General features: G+C 34.5%; 1 protein-coding gene across 1 annotated transcript in view; it reads left to right on the forward strand.

The window, feature by feature from the left end:
- The window catches only part of LOC124232937 (cysteine-rich hydrophobic domain-containing protein 2), a 55,330-nt gene that overhangs the window by 14,459 nt on the left and 24,282 nt on the right, over positions 1-16,589 (forward strand). Inside the window, exons 2-3 of the mRNA XM_046649883.1 lie at positions 9,040-9,094; positions 9,238-9,393. Of these exons, the coding sequence (XP_046505839.1) occupies positions 9,040-9,094; positions 9,238-9,393 (211 nt within the window). The remainder of the gene's footprint in view (positions 1-9,039; positions 9,095-9,237; positions 9,394-16,589) is intronic.

Here is a 16,589-nt window from a genome sequence, read left to right on the forward strand (position 1 = left end):
CTCTAGTACACATGAATTTGAGCTGTGTAGTATCTTTTCAAATTGATGTATTATAATTAATATAATTGCAGGGCATTTCTATCGTTTTAAAACTTTCACTGTTAAAACTAACACTGCGGGGCTGGCCCCGTGGCCGAGTGGTTAAGTTTGCATACTCTGCTACGGCGGCCTAGGGTTTTGCTGGTTCGGATCCTGGGTGCGGACATGGCACCACTCATCAGGGGCCACGTTGAGGCGGCGTCCCACGTGCCACAACGAGAGGGACCCACAACTAAAATATATACAACTATGTACTGGGGGGATTTGGGGAGAAAAAGCAGAAAGGAAAAAAAAAGATTGGCAACAGTTGTTAGCTCAGGTGCCAATCTTAAAAACAAAAAAAGAAGAGGATTGGCCGCGGATATTAAAAAAACAAACAAACAAAAAACCCAAAAAACTAGCACTGCAACTCTGAAGCAAGGAAAATAAATGGAGAAAAAAACAAATTGAAGCAGTCAGATTCTTGCAGTTCTGTGTTTGAAAGGCAACATTCACCATGAGTTCAAAACATATTTTAATTCAAAATAACAATGCATTAGTGAATTCTGAGAGATACTAATATGAGGAGATACAAGGAACATAGAATAATTTAAAATGTTAGTAAAAAGGACTGGGGATTAAATGGACTAGTACTGGAGAAAAGGTTGAAATGCATTCAGGAAAACTATTGACTGGTGAACCCAAAACTCCCTGTTTACTTATATAATATATATATAAAATACCTAGTTAATACCAAATAAAAGATTCAAATAGAAGAAAATTTATGATGGTGATAATCTATATTGTAAAATACTTTTATTTACTTAGCAATTACTATACATCTACTGAAAAATAGATCCTATTTTAAGAAACAACAAATGAAACAGAATGTCTTTAATACTTCTTCACCAAAATAACATTGCAGGATACTTGATTATTCGTTACCATATCTGTGCACTGAAATTCTTTTCTTCTGATACAGTTCTAGAAGTGGAATTACTGTGTCAAAAGGTGTGAATATTTTTTCGACTCTTTTTACATACTATCGAATTGTACTCTTGAAAGTTCTATCATTCTGTGAGTTTTTTTTCTTCACAGTTGAGATCATGGTATATGTACGGTTTGTGTTTTCTTTTTTACTTAACAGTATATTATATGTACTTTCTGTGGTACTCGTTTGCAGACTTCGTTTTTAATAATTATCTAATAGTCTGTTTACTAAGATACTGTAATTTACTTAGCATTCCCATAATGCTATTTTGTTTATTTTTCTCTGTTGTGAGTAAAGTTTTAGGGAACTTATTTATATGTATATTTTTACCCACATTCCAGATTATTTTTTAGGCTAGATTCCTAAAAGAGAAATTACTGTGACGAAGGTATAAATATTTTTAATGCTAAATTGGTTTCTGGAATGGTTATAACAATGTATGGTTCCACTGACAGTGCATGATATTTTCCATCTTAAGACCTTCTTGCCAAGATAAAATATTTTTTTAGTTTTATTTTATTTATTAGTCTTTGTAAATAACTGAATTAAGATGCCACCCACCTTGAATCATATCTTTTAAAATTATTAAATGCTACTTCCAGCTTTTTGGATTAATAGAATGTTATGTTATTAGGTTAGAAGAAAGTCCAGCTTCCTACCCATTGCTCTTCTTTCAAGCATGTCAAATTATCATTTTATAAGATGAAATTTGTCCTTTCCAATACTGTTCAGGGCTAATTATACTTTGACTTAGAATAAAGTAAATTATTTTTACCATATTTAAAAACTGAACTTGAAGGAACATAATGGATAAAAGGAGTAATTTGTAATGCTGTCAAGTTAAACTGAAGCATATATCTCATTTTCATTGCTAACAAACCTCACCTCCTGCCAAACTTAAAAAATAAAACCCAAAACCAGAACTAAGGTAGTATCAAAACTAAGTAATTTATGTCACATCAAAATCATTGAAAGTGATATTTTTCAGTTATGTTAACAAGCATGAAATGCTACTTCTCTTATCCATTTAATAAAATGAGATGGTCTTGTTAAAACTTTATCTGATAGTCTTTTGTTGGCCTAGAATTAAAAAAAAAAAAAAGACTTTGGCAGAAATAAAAGACATAGCAAAGGAGGTATTTGCTGTAACCGATGCCACAGAAGACCTTCCTCACTCTGACACTCAGGCTCTTTGCTAGGAGTAAGCATGCTTTATGAAGAAGGACTTGCGAAAACAGTTGTTTTCAACGGCTCTGTTGAGAGCAGTCTCATCAGTAGAGAAATGTGGATTGAAACCTGAATTGTAGTAGTTTGAATAATGAGTGGGAGGTAGATAGTGAATGTAGAGTACTCTTTCAACACATTGGATGAGGAAGGAAAAGAGATGGATGCCATCATACATTAAGGGAGAAGGACGTACGGGTTCAGATTCTCAGCCTGGGTTGACTTATGAAGATTTGTAGACAATGTGTAAGGAGCCAGAAGAGCAGGAGAAATACAGTGGATTGCAGAGGAAACTGGAGGAGGTACAACCAGGAGCAAATGGTTAGCTTTGGGAAGCTTGCCTCTGTTGAGAAAGATGGTAAAGATACTGAAGACATAGGTAAATCTAAAAATGAAAGGGAGAGAAGGCAGGGCAGTTTATGTTCAAGGTCTTTTTTCTCTGGCTGAAGCTAAGGACTATGGTTATCTGCAAAAAATGTGGGTTGTGAGGATAAGGTTCAGCAGAGAGAGGAGCAACAACTATGAAGTGTGGAGTAGGGAGCTGATTAGGAATGAATAAAAATTACCATAATATTAACCCAACTGAAGTTAGAAATAATATATTTATAATAGTTATGTGATGTTTCTATTGTAACTGCAGGCAGTGGGAAGTAAACATTTCAGTTGGATTGAAGAGAGATACTCTAAAGATGCAGAAGATAAAGGATGTTTGTTGGAGTATGGTGACAATTGATTGACTGTGTAGTTCTGGCAGATAAGGAAGGAAGTGGAGTCATAGGGAGCTGATATGGAGTAGAAAAGCAAGGAGGAGCGGTAAGTAGTAGGTTACAACCAGAGACAAAAAAACAAATTTGGTAAGGATGGGAGAAATGAAATGATTCATGATAATATTAAGAGAAGAATTCTGCAGTTCAAAATTTCAGTGGCGGTACAATTCCAAATGGTGACAATATCCAGACTTTCACAGTGAGTGAGTTGGTGAATTAAATAGAGGTGAATTTCCTCAGAATAGATGAGGTCAGGTAACCAGTTAGGTTCTGGTGCTGAATATTGAACTAATTTGGATTAAGACAAGAGTCATGGTGAAGAGAAAAACTGTGACATGAATGTCTGTGTCCTTACAGAGTATGAAGGTGTGCAGAAAAGAGTTAACATAGCAGGCTTGCTGTTTCTATCCTTAGAAAGCCTTGCTTGCAGTGTTGGCTCTTGGCTGGTGTCTGGGAACTTGGACTTTGGGAGGTTTCCCAGTATTTTCAGAATTGATAAGAATGGCTCACTGTGCCTAAACTGTTTCTACAAACAATGTTGTTTATACTGAATACTTGCTTTCTCCCTGGGAGTCTGGAATTTTGGTGCACGCTAAGTAGAGCGTGCCTACATGAGCAGTCCTCGATAAAAGCCTTGGGCACTGAGTCTCGAATGAGCTTTCCTGCTAGACTACATCATATACATGTTGTCAAAACTAGTTGCTGGAGGAATTAAGCATGTCCTTTGTGTCTTCACTGAGAAGAGTTCTTGCAAGCTTGCTCCTGGTTTCTTATCTTTCCCCATGTGCCTTTTCCCTTTGCTGATTTTGTTTTGTATCCTTTTGCCTTAATAAGTCAAGCTATGGGTACAACTATATGCTGAGTTCTGTGGGTCCTCCTAGTGAATTACTGAACCTGAGGATGGTCTTATGGACTCTCAACAGAGGAGGAGTGACCTGGAAGCTGAAAATGGTGGTTGGGTCTTGGAACAGTGTGATATAACCAGAAATCATGGACATCAGAGGACTATAGAACAATGGTGTGGGAGTTTGCAATGAAGAGTTAGTGGAATGTAGATATTTCTTCTGTTTTGGAAATTGATGATTTATTCAGCAAATATTTATTGAATATTTATCAGACATTGGGCTGGACATTTGGGGTATAAAGATAATTAAGATACCATACCTACCCATAAACAACTCATTATTTATCAGGGTAGGCAGTTAGGCTTGTTAACATAATTATAATAAGATATGATGAGGACTGTACCAGAGAGAATGTAGTAAGATATTATGGGTACATGGAAGATGAACTCTGGAAGATGGACTGCAGGAAATGAGCTATAATTGAGGCTTTCTGTGGAAAAGGTGTCATGTCAACAGGATTTTTGGTTAAAATGAAGAAAAAAAATTAAAGACAAGACTTAAGGAGGTATCCAGGTAGCAGATCAACAGATTAGGGGTTCCAAAGTTAAATATTAAAAGGAGTTTGGAGGGGGAAGGATCTCTCAGGAGAGGGAGATTGTGAATCGGAGGATGAGAGGAAGACTGGAGTAGGTTACACTTTGAGTTACAGCTACGGGTTGTAGGAACAAGGTGACAGTGAAATGAAAAAGTATGGGGGCTATGATAAAGCAAGACTATTTCAATATTCCATTTAGCTTTAGGTGTAAAGTTGTAGTCCCTCTGCAAAGCTTTATCAGGTGTATTACATGAACTTTCAAAATTATCTCAAGTTATGTAAAAGTAAAAATTGGCCTTGTACATGCTTTCTTTCTTCAAAAAAAAATTTTTTTTAAGCTGTATAAGCCTTCTATTGTAGAACCTTGTGATGATGATGTCTTATTTACAAGATGCTTAATAGTTGTAATTTGAGTGAATTCTCTTTTCTCCAAGTACTAGTAGACTTGTAAACTTATAGGTAAGAGTAAAATAGGTTGAGTTTATTGTATTTTATCTTCTCGTTATCTTGGCCATTCTTTGAAAATAGTTTAAATCTTTTATTAATTCTAAAGCCATGAGTATGTTAATCATGATTCAAGAAAAGGTCCTTTCAGTGGTAGGAATAGATATAGGTATAGCACATGTCTACATTTTCTTTCATTAATGGACTGACAATTAATAGGTATTGAATGGTAAATGAGACACTTGTTGGTAGCACTTTGCCAATTCCCATTTTCTTTTTTATTTCTTCTCTTCCCCTTTTCTTCTACTTCTCCTTCCCCATTTTTCCCTACATTTTTCCTTCTCCTGCTTTTATTGCCTATGTGTACCAAAGACACCTATAAAAATTCACAGCCACTGCTTATCTCCACCAATAACATTCAAAGCTAGAAAAAAAGCCATCTATGAAAATAATATGCTTTGAAGTTAGTTTTTAAGATGTAGGTGGTAGCTCAAATTAAATGAACCATTTTTTCTTTTGTTTATATAGTGCTGGTTAGTTAGCATTCAGCCTCTTATTTTTTAAAAATTAAGCAAGATTGTCACTTCAAGGCAAACAAGTGATAGCATTTGTTATTAATAATAAAATTCCAGTATTCATATGAAAATCAGAATTTGGAAAACTTATATCTGCCACTGTGAGCTTGATAGCTTTCCAATACTTAAAGACTTTTTTGATGAGATCAGTGATGAATGTGATGATTCTGTTAACTCACAATGAAGCCTGCTAACATTTGAGAGAGCTGCATAACTCAGTCTGCCAATATTTTCCAAAGGATAAATTCATGAAGTTATGAAATCAGGTATGGGTTAAAAAAAAAAAAAAGTGTTCAAAATCCAAGATATACCCATGGATTTAAGTTTAACAGAGTTGTAAAAGTTCATTGATACAGTTTCACTTTCCTACTTTGTAAAAAAGTCTTGAGAAACTACCACTTGTTCAAGTTTTGGTATAGTATCAAAGAAGAGTATACACAATTTTCCAACTACATATCTGGCAAGGTCCAGTTTTCCTCATAAATATCAACCAAAAGAGCCTGTCACAACAGATTGAATGCAAAAAGAGAGGTGAGAATCCAGCTGTCTTCCATTGTCAGACATGAAAGAGATGTGAAAGAGTGAAACAATACTTTCCTCACTCAAGTTTTTTGTTTTGAAAAATAATTTCTCGTAAAAATATTATTTTTGTTAGCATATAATGGGCTCGTTTATGAATAAAGTTTTAAAATGTTTTAGATGTCTCAGTTCTAATGCATAATCCAAAATATTTTTAAATATCATCCACATGAACTTAACTCATTGAGGCCCTCAAGGATTTAAGAGAGCAAAAAGGTGCTGACACCAAATGTTTGAATACCCATGTAGCAAAGTACTGTATTCCAAATGGAAATGAAGAAAGGGTGCCTGATTTTCAAGGTTCATTCTGTCTATGCTCCTGAAGTACTTGATTTGAATATTAAAGGTCTTGTTTAGAGATTTTCGAAGGGAAAGCAAATTGCAGTTGGGATTGGCTTTTGTGGACTAGGAGACTCCAAGGCCTTCAACAGCAGCATCTTCTTGACACTCCTTCCAGGTATTCTTGTTCAGTGGGTGGGAAACACAAGCAAGGGGGGATGGAAAAATCATCAGCACCAAGTTAATGGCTGGTGGGAAAGCTAAGCACTCTATATCTAGTGTGAATCATGTCACTGGGTGATTTTTCTTGGGACATTCTTTTAGGGGTGATATAAAGGAAGAGAAGGGATTACTATCTGTTCCTAAGATACAACTTAACAAAAAGTAAGACTGAAGAGGAACTGAATGCCTAAACAATGTTCTTGGAACTACCAGTTCTTACCCAGAAGAATAACTAACTACTAGCCTGACTTAAAAGAAACCCTGACCTGCGAGAACAGCAGGGCAATTAGCTGGTGGTACTCCCTCGGCAAAGCATCAACACTTAGCTGCTCAGTCAATAAGGGAGTATCCAGACTCTGAGAAGAAAGGAAATTAGGGTTTAAACTCATACTGGACTGCTCCCTCCAACTTAGTTTATTACCTGGCAAGCTATAGGTATTCAATAAAATAATCTGTTTTAAATGTCTAATGGCTAGGGATGGAAGGAGAAGACATTTCTCTTCAGGAGACTGGGGGGTATCTGGTTGTTGCTGCTCTAAAAAATCTCAAAGACCAGTTGGAAGGAGATGATTAATTGCAATAATAAACGTGGTTGAAATGGAAACTGTTGATTGAAGGAAAAAGTCTTCAGACCAAGGGAGATAACACAAGAGATGGAAATTTATAGTTTAGAAGGTTGAATGCTTGGTAAACAGTTGTTGGACGGCATGCACCTTCCCTAAAAGAAATAGGTGAGAAGGAAGTACGTTATCTAGAGACCTCACTGAGAGCTGTCAGCAAGCGCTTCACACCTCTTCCTCATGCAAGGACCTTTAAGGTTGGAGGTCAGTTATCTGTAGGGGCTTTTTCAAGTAGAGCTGCATTACTCTGAGGCCCGCACATAGACAGAAAATAGGTTTAGCTCAGAGTTTTCCAATCTTAAAAAGAGAATGGCCTTAATGCCAGAATTATATTAAACAGTATTGGTTGCTAGTTTATATTTAGTGTGAAAAGATCTTGGACTTGGACCTAGGTAATAGTAGTGTAATCTTTTTCATGAGTAGTATCCATTGTTTATAAAGACAGATAAATGTTATTTCAATGCTGCTATTACATAATATATGAAAGTACTTAAGATGGTGATAAAATGGTCTCAGATGCCACTATCCACATGTGGGTCAGTCTAGATCATGATGTAAACCACAACCTGACCTACAGAAGTGTTTTGTTTGACTTGTACAGTATTTTAAAGGTGGGAAGTTTTGCATACAAATCTGGTTTTCCAGCTCCTCTTAGAAAATTGTAAGTGGGTCTGCATTCTAGTGTGACAGTAATCAACTGGATCTGACCCATGGCACTACACATGCACGCACATACACACAGTATCCCTCCACTTAGCCAGTCTCCATCACTACTCATTGCCTTCACACAGCCCACCTGATTTGATTTCCGTGTTTAGCTCCACTGATGGAGCTGACCTGGCCAGCTGTTTCATACAGAATATCTCAAGGGATCCCTCTTACCACTGCCAGCTACCTCAAGTGCAGTGTTGTGTATTTAAGGGTTGCTAAGAGAGTAAATCTTAAGGGTTCTCATTATAGGAAAAACAATTTTTAACTAGTGGGGTGATGGATGTTAACTAAACTTACTGTGGTAATCTATTTCACAATATATACATGTATCAAACCATGTTGTGCACCTTAAGCTGATAAAGTGTTATATGTCAATTATATCTTAATAAAACTAGAAGAAAAATTTTGGCTCCAGGATCAAATAAAAATCGTCGTGTTTAAGTATCTCAGTTTTTGTTTCTAGGGTACAATCTGCCGTTACCAATGTGTCTATGGGCATTTTATTCTTTCCTAATAACTTATGCAGAGAAATAATCAAGTACCCAATCAATCCTCATGATCTTTGCAGATATTTAAAAGCTTAAAGATACTAAAATGCACTACCTTGGTTCCATTTCTTTGGGGGTCTGTATACCAAATTTCTTGGGTACTTGAAAGTGTAAGTAGCCAGGGCAGCTATCGCATTGTTCCAGGTGTTGTTAGTGTTATCTGGCTGTAATAGCAGTGTAAATATGCTGATCTCAGAAAATGCTAACTAATCAGTTTGCATTCTTAGACATGTTACTGCTTTGAGCCTTAACAAAGGCTCTTGACCTAAAGAGTAATCAACAGCAGAGATTTTAGCTTTCTGTTACTTAGTCGGAAGAATCTTAGTAATTTTGACAAAATTGGACAATGTGCCCAAAATTGGACGTTAATCTTTGGCTCATGAAGATACCCCCGAAGAAGTCATTTCTTTCTGTATTCTCAGCCTCTTCTACAAAAGTTTTGATTCAACTACTAAAGTTCGTTGTTACATTTCATAAATTGCTGGTTGTTTTTGTGTCAGACTTCCGTTGTTACTTTGTATATGACGTTGTACTCGATTTACTAGACCTTTGATTAAGTTAAATGGTCTATTTTTTGCAACAATGACGTGTAGTAACATATTTTTCTTTTTTTAAAAATAGATTTGGACTGAGCAACAAATTTGAATCTGAATTTCCTTCTTCGTTAACTGGAAAAGTGAGTGTCTCTCAGTTATTTAGATACTATATATGCCTCAAAACTAAAATCTTACTAACAAATTAGAGAAAAATGTATTCTAATGAAACATGTTTATTGACATTAATATTGCAGTGTTGTTATTTCTTAAAATTTTTCTTTAGGTAGCTCCTGAAGAATTTAAAGCCAGCATCAACAGAGTTAACAGTTGTCTTAAGAAGAACCTTCCTGTTAATGTCCGTTGGCTACTTTGTGGCTGCCTTTGTTGCTGCTGCACTTTAGGTTGCAGTATGTGGCCAGTTATTTGCCTCAGTAAAAGAGTAAGTTGAATTATATATTTTAATTTAAATTTAGGAGTAGACAAGCAAGTCTTGCATTTATTTAGTTTTTATTTTTTGTGTTGATTGGGTTGCACCATCTTGAATAGTATACAAAAATAATCTGATCCAGTAGAGGAGTGAGTAAGTAAATTATGGTATGTCCACATGCTGTTATATTAAATAGTCATCTAAAAATTATATTTATAATTTTTATGACATAGGAAGTTACTTAAGAGTAGAGTGGAATACAACATTCTCCATATATACATCGGTGGTGATATAGTGTAGTGATTGAAAATGCTGGGTTTGGGTCTCCTATTTATCTCTTACCCTAGGCACGTTTTCTAACATCTGTCCACTCTAGTTGACATATCTGTAAAGTGACAATATTCACCTACTTACTTGAAGAAGATTATTGTAAGGATAAAATAACATAGTGTTTGTAAAGCTCTTAGCTAATAACTCAAGTAAGTGTCTAATAGATATTTAATAATAGCATTATTACTAATATGTAAGATAGTACCCATAGAAAAAATAAAATGGTTATAGTGCTTAATCCTAGTTGTTAAGATTATGAGGACTTTTTTTTTATTTTACAAGTTTCCTATGATGAATACATTGTGATTCTGTAATCAGAAAAAATGGTCTGAAGAGTCATAATTTTGACTGCTTATAATAAAAAATTTCCAAGTTGTGGGTAGAGATGTAGCAAATTAGTGTAGATTGAATGCATTACATTTTTGTTAAAGTTTTTTAAAATTATGTAATTATGTGTATAAAAATGAAATACTCTTTTTTTTTTAAGATTGGCACCTGAGCTAACTGTTGCCAATCTTTCTTTCTTTTTTTTTTTTTTTTTTAGCTTTTTCTCCCCAAATCCCCCCAGTACATAGTTGTATATTTTAGTTGTGGGTCCTTCTAGTTGTGTGGTATGTGGGATGCCACCTCAACATGGCCTGATGAGCAGTGCTATGTCTGCACCCAGGATCTGAACCAGCGAAACCCTGGGCTGCTGAAGTGGAATGTGCGAACTTAACCACTCGGCCATGGTGCTGGCCCCTGAAATACTGTTAAGTTGAAACTGAATGAATGGTTTTGTGTGGCTGCATTTCATTTTGTCATCAAATAATGAAAGAAAATATGGAAAAGCAAATTCTGTTCCTATTATAAAATATGAGGTATATTCCTACTCAAAGAATTTTTTAACTAGTACATTTTATTGATAGGAAGGAGATAAGTAGTAGCATTACTTTGATAATATTTACTGTACTATTTGTAATACTTACTTTTCTCCAAGAATGTATTTTTTTTCCCATAGTTCTTACCAGATCGTCTTCAGACCATAGTATTTCTTTTTTTCTTTTAAATCTCTGGTTGTCCCTGGATCCACAGTTGAATTTGTAGCTCTTATAGTTTAGATCCCCTGACACCCTCCTCCTGTGTGGGCATTTCCATTGTTTAAATGACTGCTGTATCTCACTTGGTTGGCAGTTTGCTGTTATTTAACCCGAGGAATCATAAGAGTTTATGGCTCTAGAAACGTTTGTGATCTGATTTTTTGTTTGTTTGTTTTTTGAAGTTTTGGAATCCTCTGCTTTTTTACATATAAGTGAGTAAGCAAGATATTGCAATGTGTACAAAATGTAGGATTTAGAAAACAAAAGTAAATTTCCTGCCCTTCTCCACACATCTTTAAGATCATTTTTCAGATGCTTTCATTAAATTCCTTTTTATTTGAGACATAAGATAGATTTTTTTTTTTAGGCTATTCTCATCTGTAGTTTCAGAAAGTACATTTCGTTTAACATTGTGGTATTCGGTCTAAGGTCTGTCTTTGGATATGTATTTTTATGTTCATATGGACTCTACCATCTAGTGAGCATAAACAGATATGATTACTGTTTTGAAAAAAGCTGCGCTTTTCCCTGTCTTGGGTATAAACTATTATCTAACCATGGAGAGGTGACATTTCATGCATTTGTGAAGGGTATTAGAGGCCCTGAAAAAGGGGTGCTTTGTAAGATGGGGGCAGGATAATTCAGAGGAGGGATTTTTAACCTTTTATTTGTCATGGACCCCTTTGGTAGTCTAGGGAGACCTATGAACCCCTTCTTAGTGTAATGTTTTATTTGTATTTTAAAAGATTTAATGTATTTTAAATGTATACAATAAAATACATAAGATTATAAAGGAAACCAATTATATAAAATATAGTTGTCAACTTACTAAAACACCTCAAATATATGATTTGTAAATGTTTCTTTATTAATGCATACAAAATAAGATACCAGAGGATCCGTGGTAATATGATGTGATAGGAAAAATCTGTGATTTCTATGAGTGATAAAGATACAGGTCCTGTTTAATCTACCACAGTTAGTTGCATACATTCATAGCCTAAGGAAATATACTAATTTCAGTTAGAAGTTAGTGAAAATAAAGGTGAATTTTTGTTCCATGCACCTTCATAGATTCCTGGATTTCTATCTTGGTATTCTGTGTTAAGAACCCTTGATTTAGAGGTACTAGTCTAAATAAAAGCTAAAACCCTACCTGATTGCCAGTCTCTGAACCTCTCTTGGTCCTCATTTGTGATGTGAAATTCTCAGTTAGAATTGTCTCAAACTCTAAGACAAATCAGGACCGAGGGCATACTCTATATGCTCAGTGTTTTCACTTTCCTGACATTATTCAATAGTTTAGTTTGGATAACTGTATTTCTGCCTTGCCTTTGAAACCCATCCCCAACTGAGTGCCCCTTTTTATGACCTGGTCTTATTCTGGAGACCTTGTTTTTAGTATGTGCTATGATTATTATTATTTATTAGACCTTCCAAATTGCCTTTTCCTTTTTAAAGAAAAATGCCGTAGCCTGTTTTTGAAAAGTATTTAATATCCAATAAAAGTCACTCTTTTTGGCGTACAGTTCTGATTTTTGACAAATGTATAGAGTTCCATAACCACCACCATAATCAAGATACATTACAGTTCTCTCACTCCAAAAAACTTCCTTGTGCTGTCTCTTTGTAGTCATATCCTCTTCAACTCTTTTTTTTTCCCTTTTTTTTTGAGGAAGATAAGCCCTAAGCTAACATCTGCCAATCCTCCTCTTTTTTTGCTGAGGAAGACCGGTCCTGAGCTAACATCCATGCCCATCTTCCTCTACTTTATGTGGGACACCTGTATGGCTTGACAAGCGGTGTGTAGGTCTGTACCCAGGATCTGAACTGGCGAACCCCTGGCCGCCGAAGCAGAACATGCGAACTTAACTGCTGCACCACTGGGCTGGCCCCCCTCTTCAACTCTTAAGCCCTGGCAACCACTGATCTGTTGTCTATCCATACAGTTTTGCCTTTTCTGCAATGTTATATAAACAGAATTTCACAGTATTTGTAGCCTGTTTGGTTTTGCTTCTTTCATTTAACTAGTGCATTTGAGATTCATCTATTTTGTTTCATGTGTCAATAGTTTATTCCTTTTTATTGCTGAGTAGTATTCCATTGTATGGATGCATCACAATTTGTTTATCCATTCACCAGTTGAAGGACATGGAGTTGTTTCCACTTTTTGGTGATTTTGAATAAAGCTACTGTAAACATCCCTATGCATATTTTTGTTTTAACATAATTTTCTGTTTTTAGGAGTGGGATTGCTGGGTCCTATGGTAAATGTATGCTTAATTTTATAAGAAACTTTCAAATTGTTTTCCAAAGTGGCTATACCATTTCACATTTCAATTAGCAAGATATGAGAGTTCCAGTTGCTCAACATCCTTGCCAGGACTTGATATTATTAGTATTAGAAATTTTATTTATTCTGTAAATATGGTGGCATCTAACTGTGGTTTTAATTTGCATTACCCTTATGACTAATGGTATTGAGTGGCTTATAATGTGCTTATTTGCCATTTGTACATCTTCTTTGTTTAAAGTGTTTATTCAGATATTTTGCTCATTTTTCAATAGTTATTTCTTGTTATTGAGTTTTGAGAGTTCTTTATATGTTCTGAATATAAGTCCCTTGTCAGATATGTAACTTGCAAGTATATTTTTCCAGTCTCTAGCTTTTGTCCTTTCATTCTTTTAATGTCTTTGGCAGAGCAAAAGTGTTTGATTTTAATGAGTCCCAATTTATCAATTTTTACAAAATGGATTGTGTGTTTGATATCATTTCTAAGAATTCTTTGCCTACGCCAAGGTCACAAAATGTTTCTCCTATCATCTCTTCTGCGTTTTACTTTTAGATCTATGACCCATTTTGAGTCAGTTTTTGTGTAGGTCTGAGATATAGGTCAAAGTTCATTTTTTTTGCATATGACTCCAGGTTCTCCAGCACCATTTGTTGAAAAGACTGTCCTTTCTCCATTAAATTGCCTTTGTACATTGTCAAAAATCAATTGACCATATTCATGTGGCTCTATTTCTCGACTCTTCTGTTCTCTTGATCTCTTTGTGTCTGTCTCGATTTTAATACCACATGGCCTTGTTTACTAGAGCTTTATAGTAAGTCTTAAAGTCAAGTAGAGCAAATCTTCCAAACTTGTTCTTTTTTGAAATTGTTTTGGCTATTCTAATTTTTTTGCCTTTCCGTATAAATTTTAGAATCAGCTTGTCAATATCTAAAAAAAAAATGCTGGAATTTTGATTGGGATTGAATCTATAGATCAATTTGGGGAAAATTGACATCTTAACAAGTCTTCCAAACCATGAACATGGCATACCTTTACATTTATTTAGGTCTTCTTTGATCGTTTTCATCAGTGTTGTAGTTTTTTTGCATAGCATACAGATTATGCATGTATTTTGTTGGCTTTATATGTATGTATTTCTTTGTATTTGGTGATATTGTTAATGGTATTGTTTTTAAAATTTTGATTTCCAATGTTCATTGCTCGTACGTAAGAAACGCAGTTGATATTTGTATATTGACATCATGTCCTGTGACCTTGCCAAACTCACTTATAAAATTCCAGGAATGTTTTTATAGATTCCATGGGATTTTCTATGTGGATAACTATGTTGTCTGAGAATAGTGACAATTTTATTTCTTGGTTTCTAATCTGCATGGATTTTATTTGTTTTTCTCCTTTTTCACTGGGTAGGACCAGTAAAATGTTGAATAGAAGTGATGAGAGTGGACTCCTTGCTTTAGTCCTGGTTTTCTCTTCTGTTTTCCTGTTTTCAATTTCATTCATTTTTCCTCTTATTTTTATTATTTCTTCTCCTTGCTTTGGATTTAATTTACTATTTTTTTAGTTTCTTAAGGTGGGAGTAAGAGGTCATTGATTTGAGAGCTTTCTTTCTTCCTAAGCGTAGAAAGCAAAACTTGTCCCTCTAAAGCACTGCTTTGACTACATCATACAAATTTTTATATGCCATGTTTTTATTTTCATTGAGTTAAAAATATTTTCTAATTTTCCATGAGACTTCATATTTGACTTATGTGTTATCACGAAGTGCATTGTTTAATCTTCAAATATTTGGGAGTTTTCCAGACAGCTTTCTGTTGCTGATTTCTAGTTTGTTATTAGAGAACATATTTCATGTGGTTTCAGTTTTTTTCATGTGTTAGTTTTATTTTATGGCATCAAATATAGTGTATCTTGTTAATGATGTATTTACAATTTTTATTTATATTTTAGCAGCTTTATTGAGATGTAATTGACAAACAATAAACTGTACATGTTTAAAGTGTATTATTTGATGAGTTTTGTCACATGTAATTTGTATATACATGTAAACATCAAGATAGTGCACGTATTCATCACCCCCAAAAGTTTCCTTGTTTTCCTTGTAATCTCCCCACCCCTTCCAAACAACTACTCATCTGCTTTCTGACGCTGTAGGTTAGTTTCCATTTTCTAGAGTTTATATAAATAGAACCTTATAGTATGTATCCTTCTTTGTCCTCTTTTACTCATAATTATTTTTTGAGATTCATCCATGTTGTTGGGTCAATAGTTCATTCTCTTTTAATGCTGCATAATGTTCTGTTGTATGGATATACCACATTTGTTTATCCATTCACCTATTGATGGACATTTGTGTTTTTTCCAGTTTTGTCTCTATAAATAAAACTGCTGTGAATATTCTTGTTCAAGTCTTTTTATGGACATATACTTTCTTTTTTCTTGAGTAAAAATTCGTAAGAATGGAGTGGCTTTATCATGTGGTACATATATGTTTAACTTTTTAAGGAACTGAGAAACCATTTGCCAAAATAATGCTATTATTTTACATTCCCACCAGCAGGAAATGATAGAGTCTCTTCTGCTACATCCTTATTGATATTTAGCATGGTTAATCTTTTTAATTTTAGTCATTCTGATAGGTGCGTAGAGTTATCATTATGGTTTTAATTTCATTTCCCTGGTGACTAATGATGTTGAGCATCCTTTTATACTTATTTGCCATTTATGTATCTTTGATGAAGTATCATCTCTTCCAACTGTTTGCCCCTTTTTTGTTTTCTTATTGTTGAGTTTTGAGAATTCTTTATGTATTCTGGATACAAGTATATGCTTTGCAAAGATTTCTCCCAATAGGTAGTTTGTATTTTCATTCCATCACAGTGCTTTCAAGAGCAGAAGTTTTTAGTTTTAATAAATCCCAATTTATCCATTTGGTTTTTTATGGATTGTGCTATTAGTGTTATATCTAGTAACTCTGTCTAAGCCTAGGTATGACGATTTTTTTCCTATGTCTCTTCTAGAAGTTTTATAGGTTTGGGTTTTACATTTAGCGCTATGATTCATTTTGAGTTAAATTTTTTATATGGTGCAGTGTGTATGAATTGAAGTTATTTTTCTTTTTGCATATAGATATCCAATTGTTCCAATAGTATTTGTTATAAAGACTATTCTTTCTTCACTGAATTGCTTTTGTACCTTTGTTGGAAATCAGTTGTAGGAATACATGTGCATCTGTTTCTTGGCTCTGTTCCATTCTGTTGATCTGTTTGTCTTGATGCCAGTACCACACTGTTTTGAGTGTTGTAGCTTTATAGTTGTGTCTTAAAATTCAGTAGTGTTAGTTCTCCAACTTTGTACTTCTTTTGCAGAGTTGTTTTGCTTTTCTGGGTTGTTTGTATTCCATATGAATTTTAGAATCAGCTTATCAATTTCTACAAAAGAAATCCTGTTGGGATTTTAGTTTGGATTGCATTGAATCTATGGATCAATTTGGGGAAATTAGCAT

Source organism: Equus quagga, unplaced genomic scaffold, assembly GCF_021613505.1.
Source record: "Equus quagga isolate Etosha38 unplaced genomic scaffold, UCLA_HA_Equagga_1.0 146_RagTag, whole genome shotgun sequence".
Taxonomy (NCBI): Eukaryota; Metazoa; Chordata; class Mammalia; order Perissodactyla; family Equidae; genus Equus; species Equus quagga.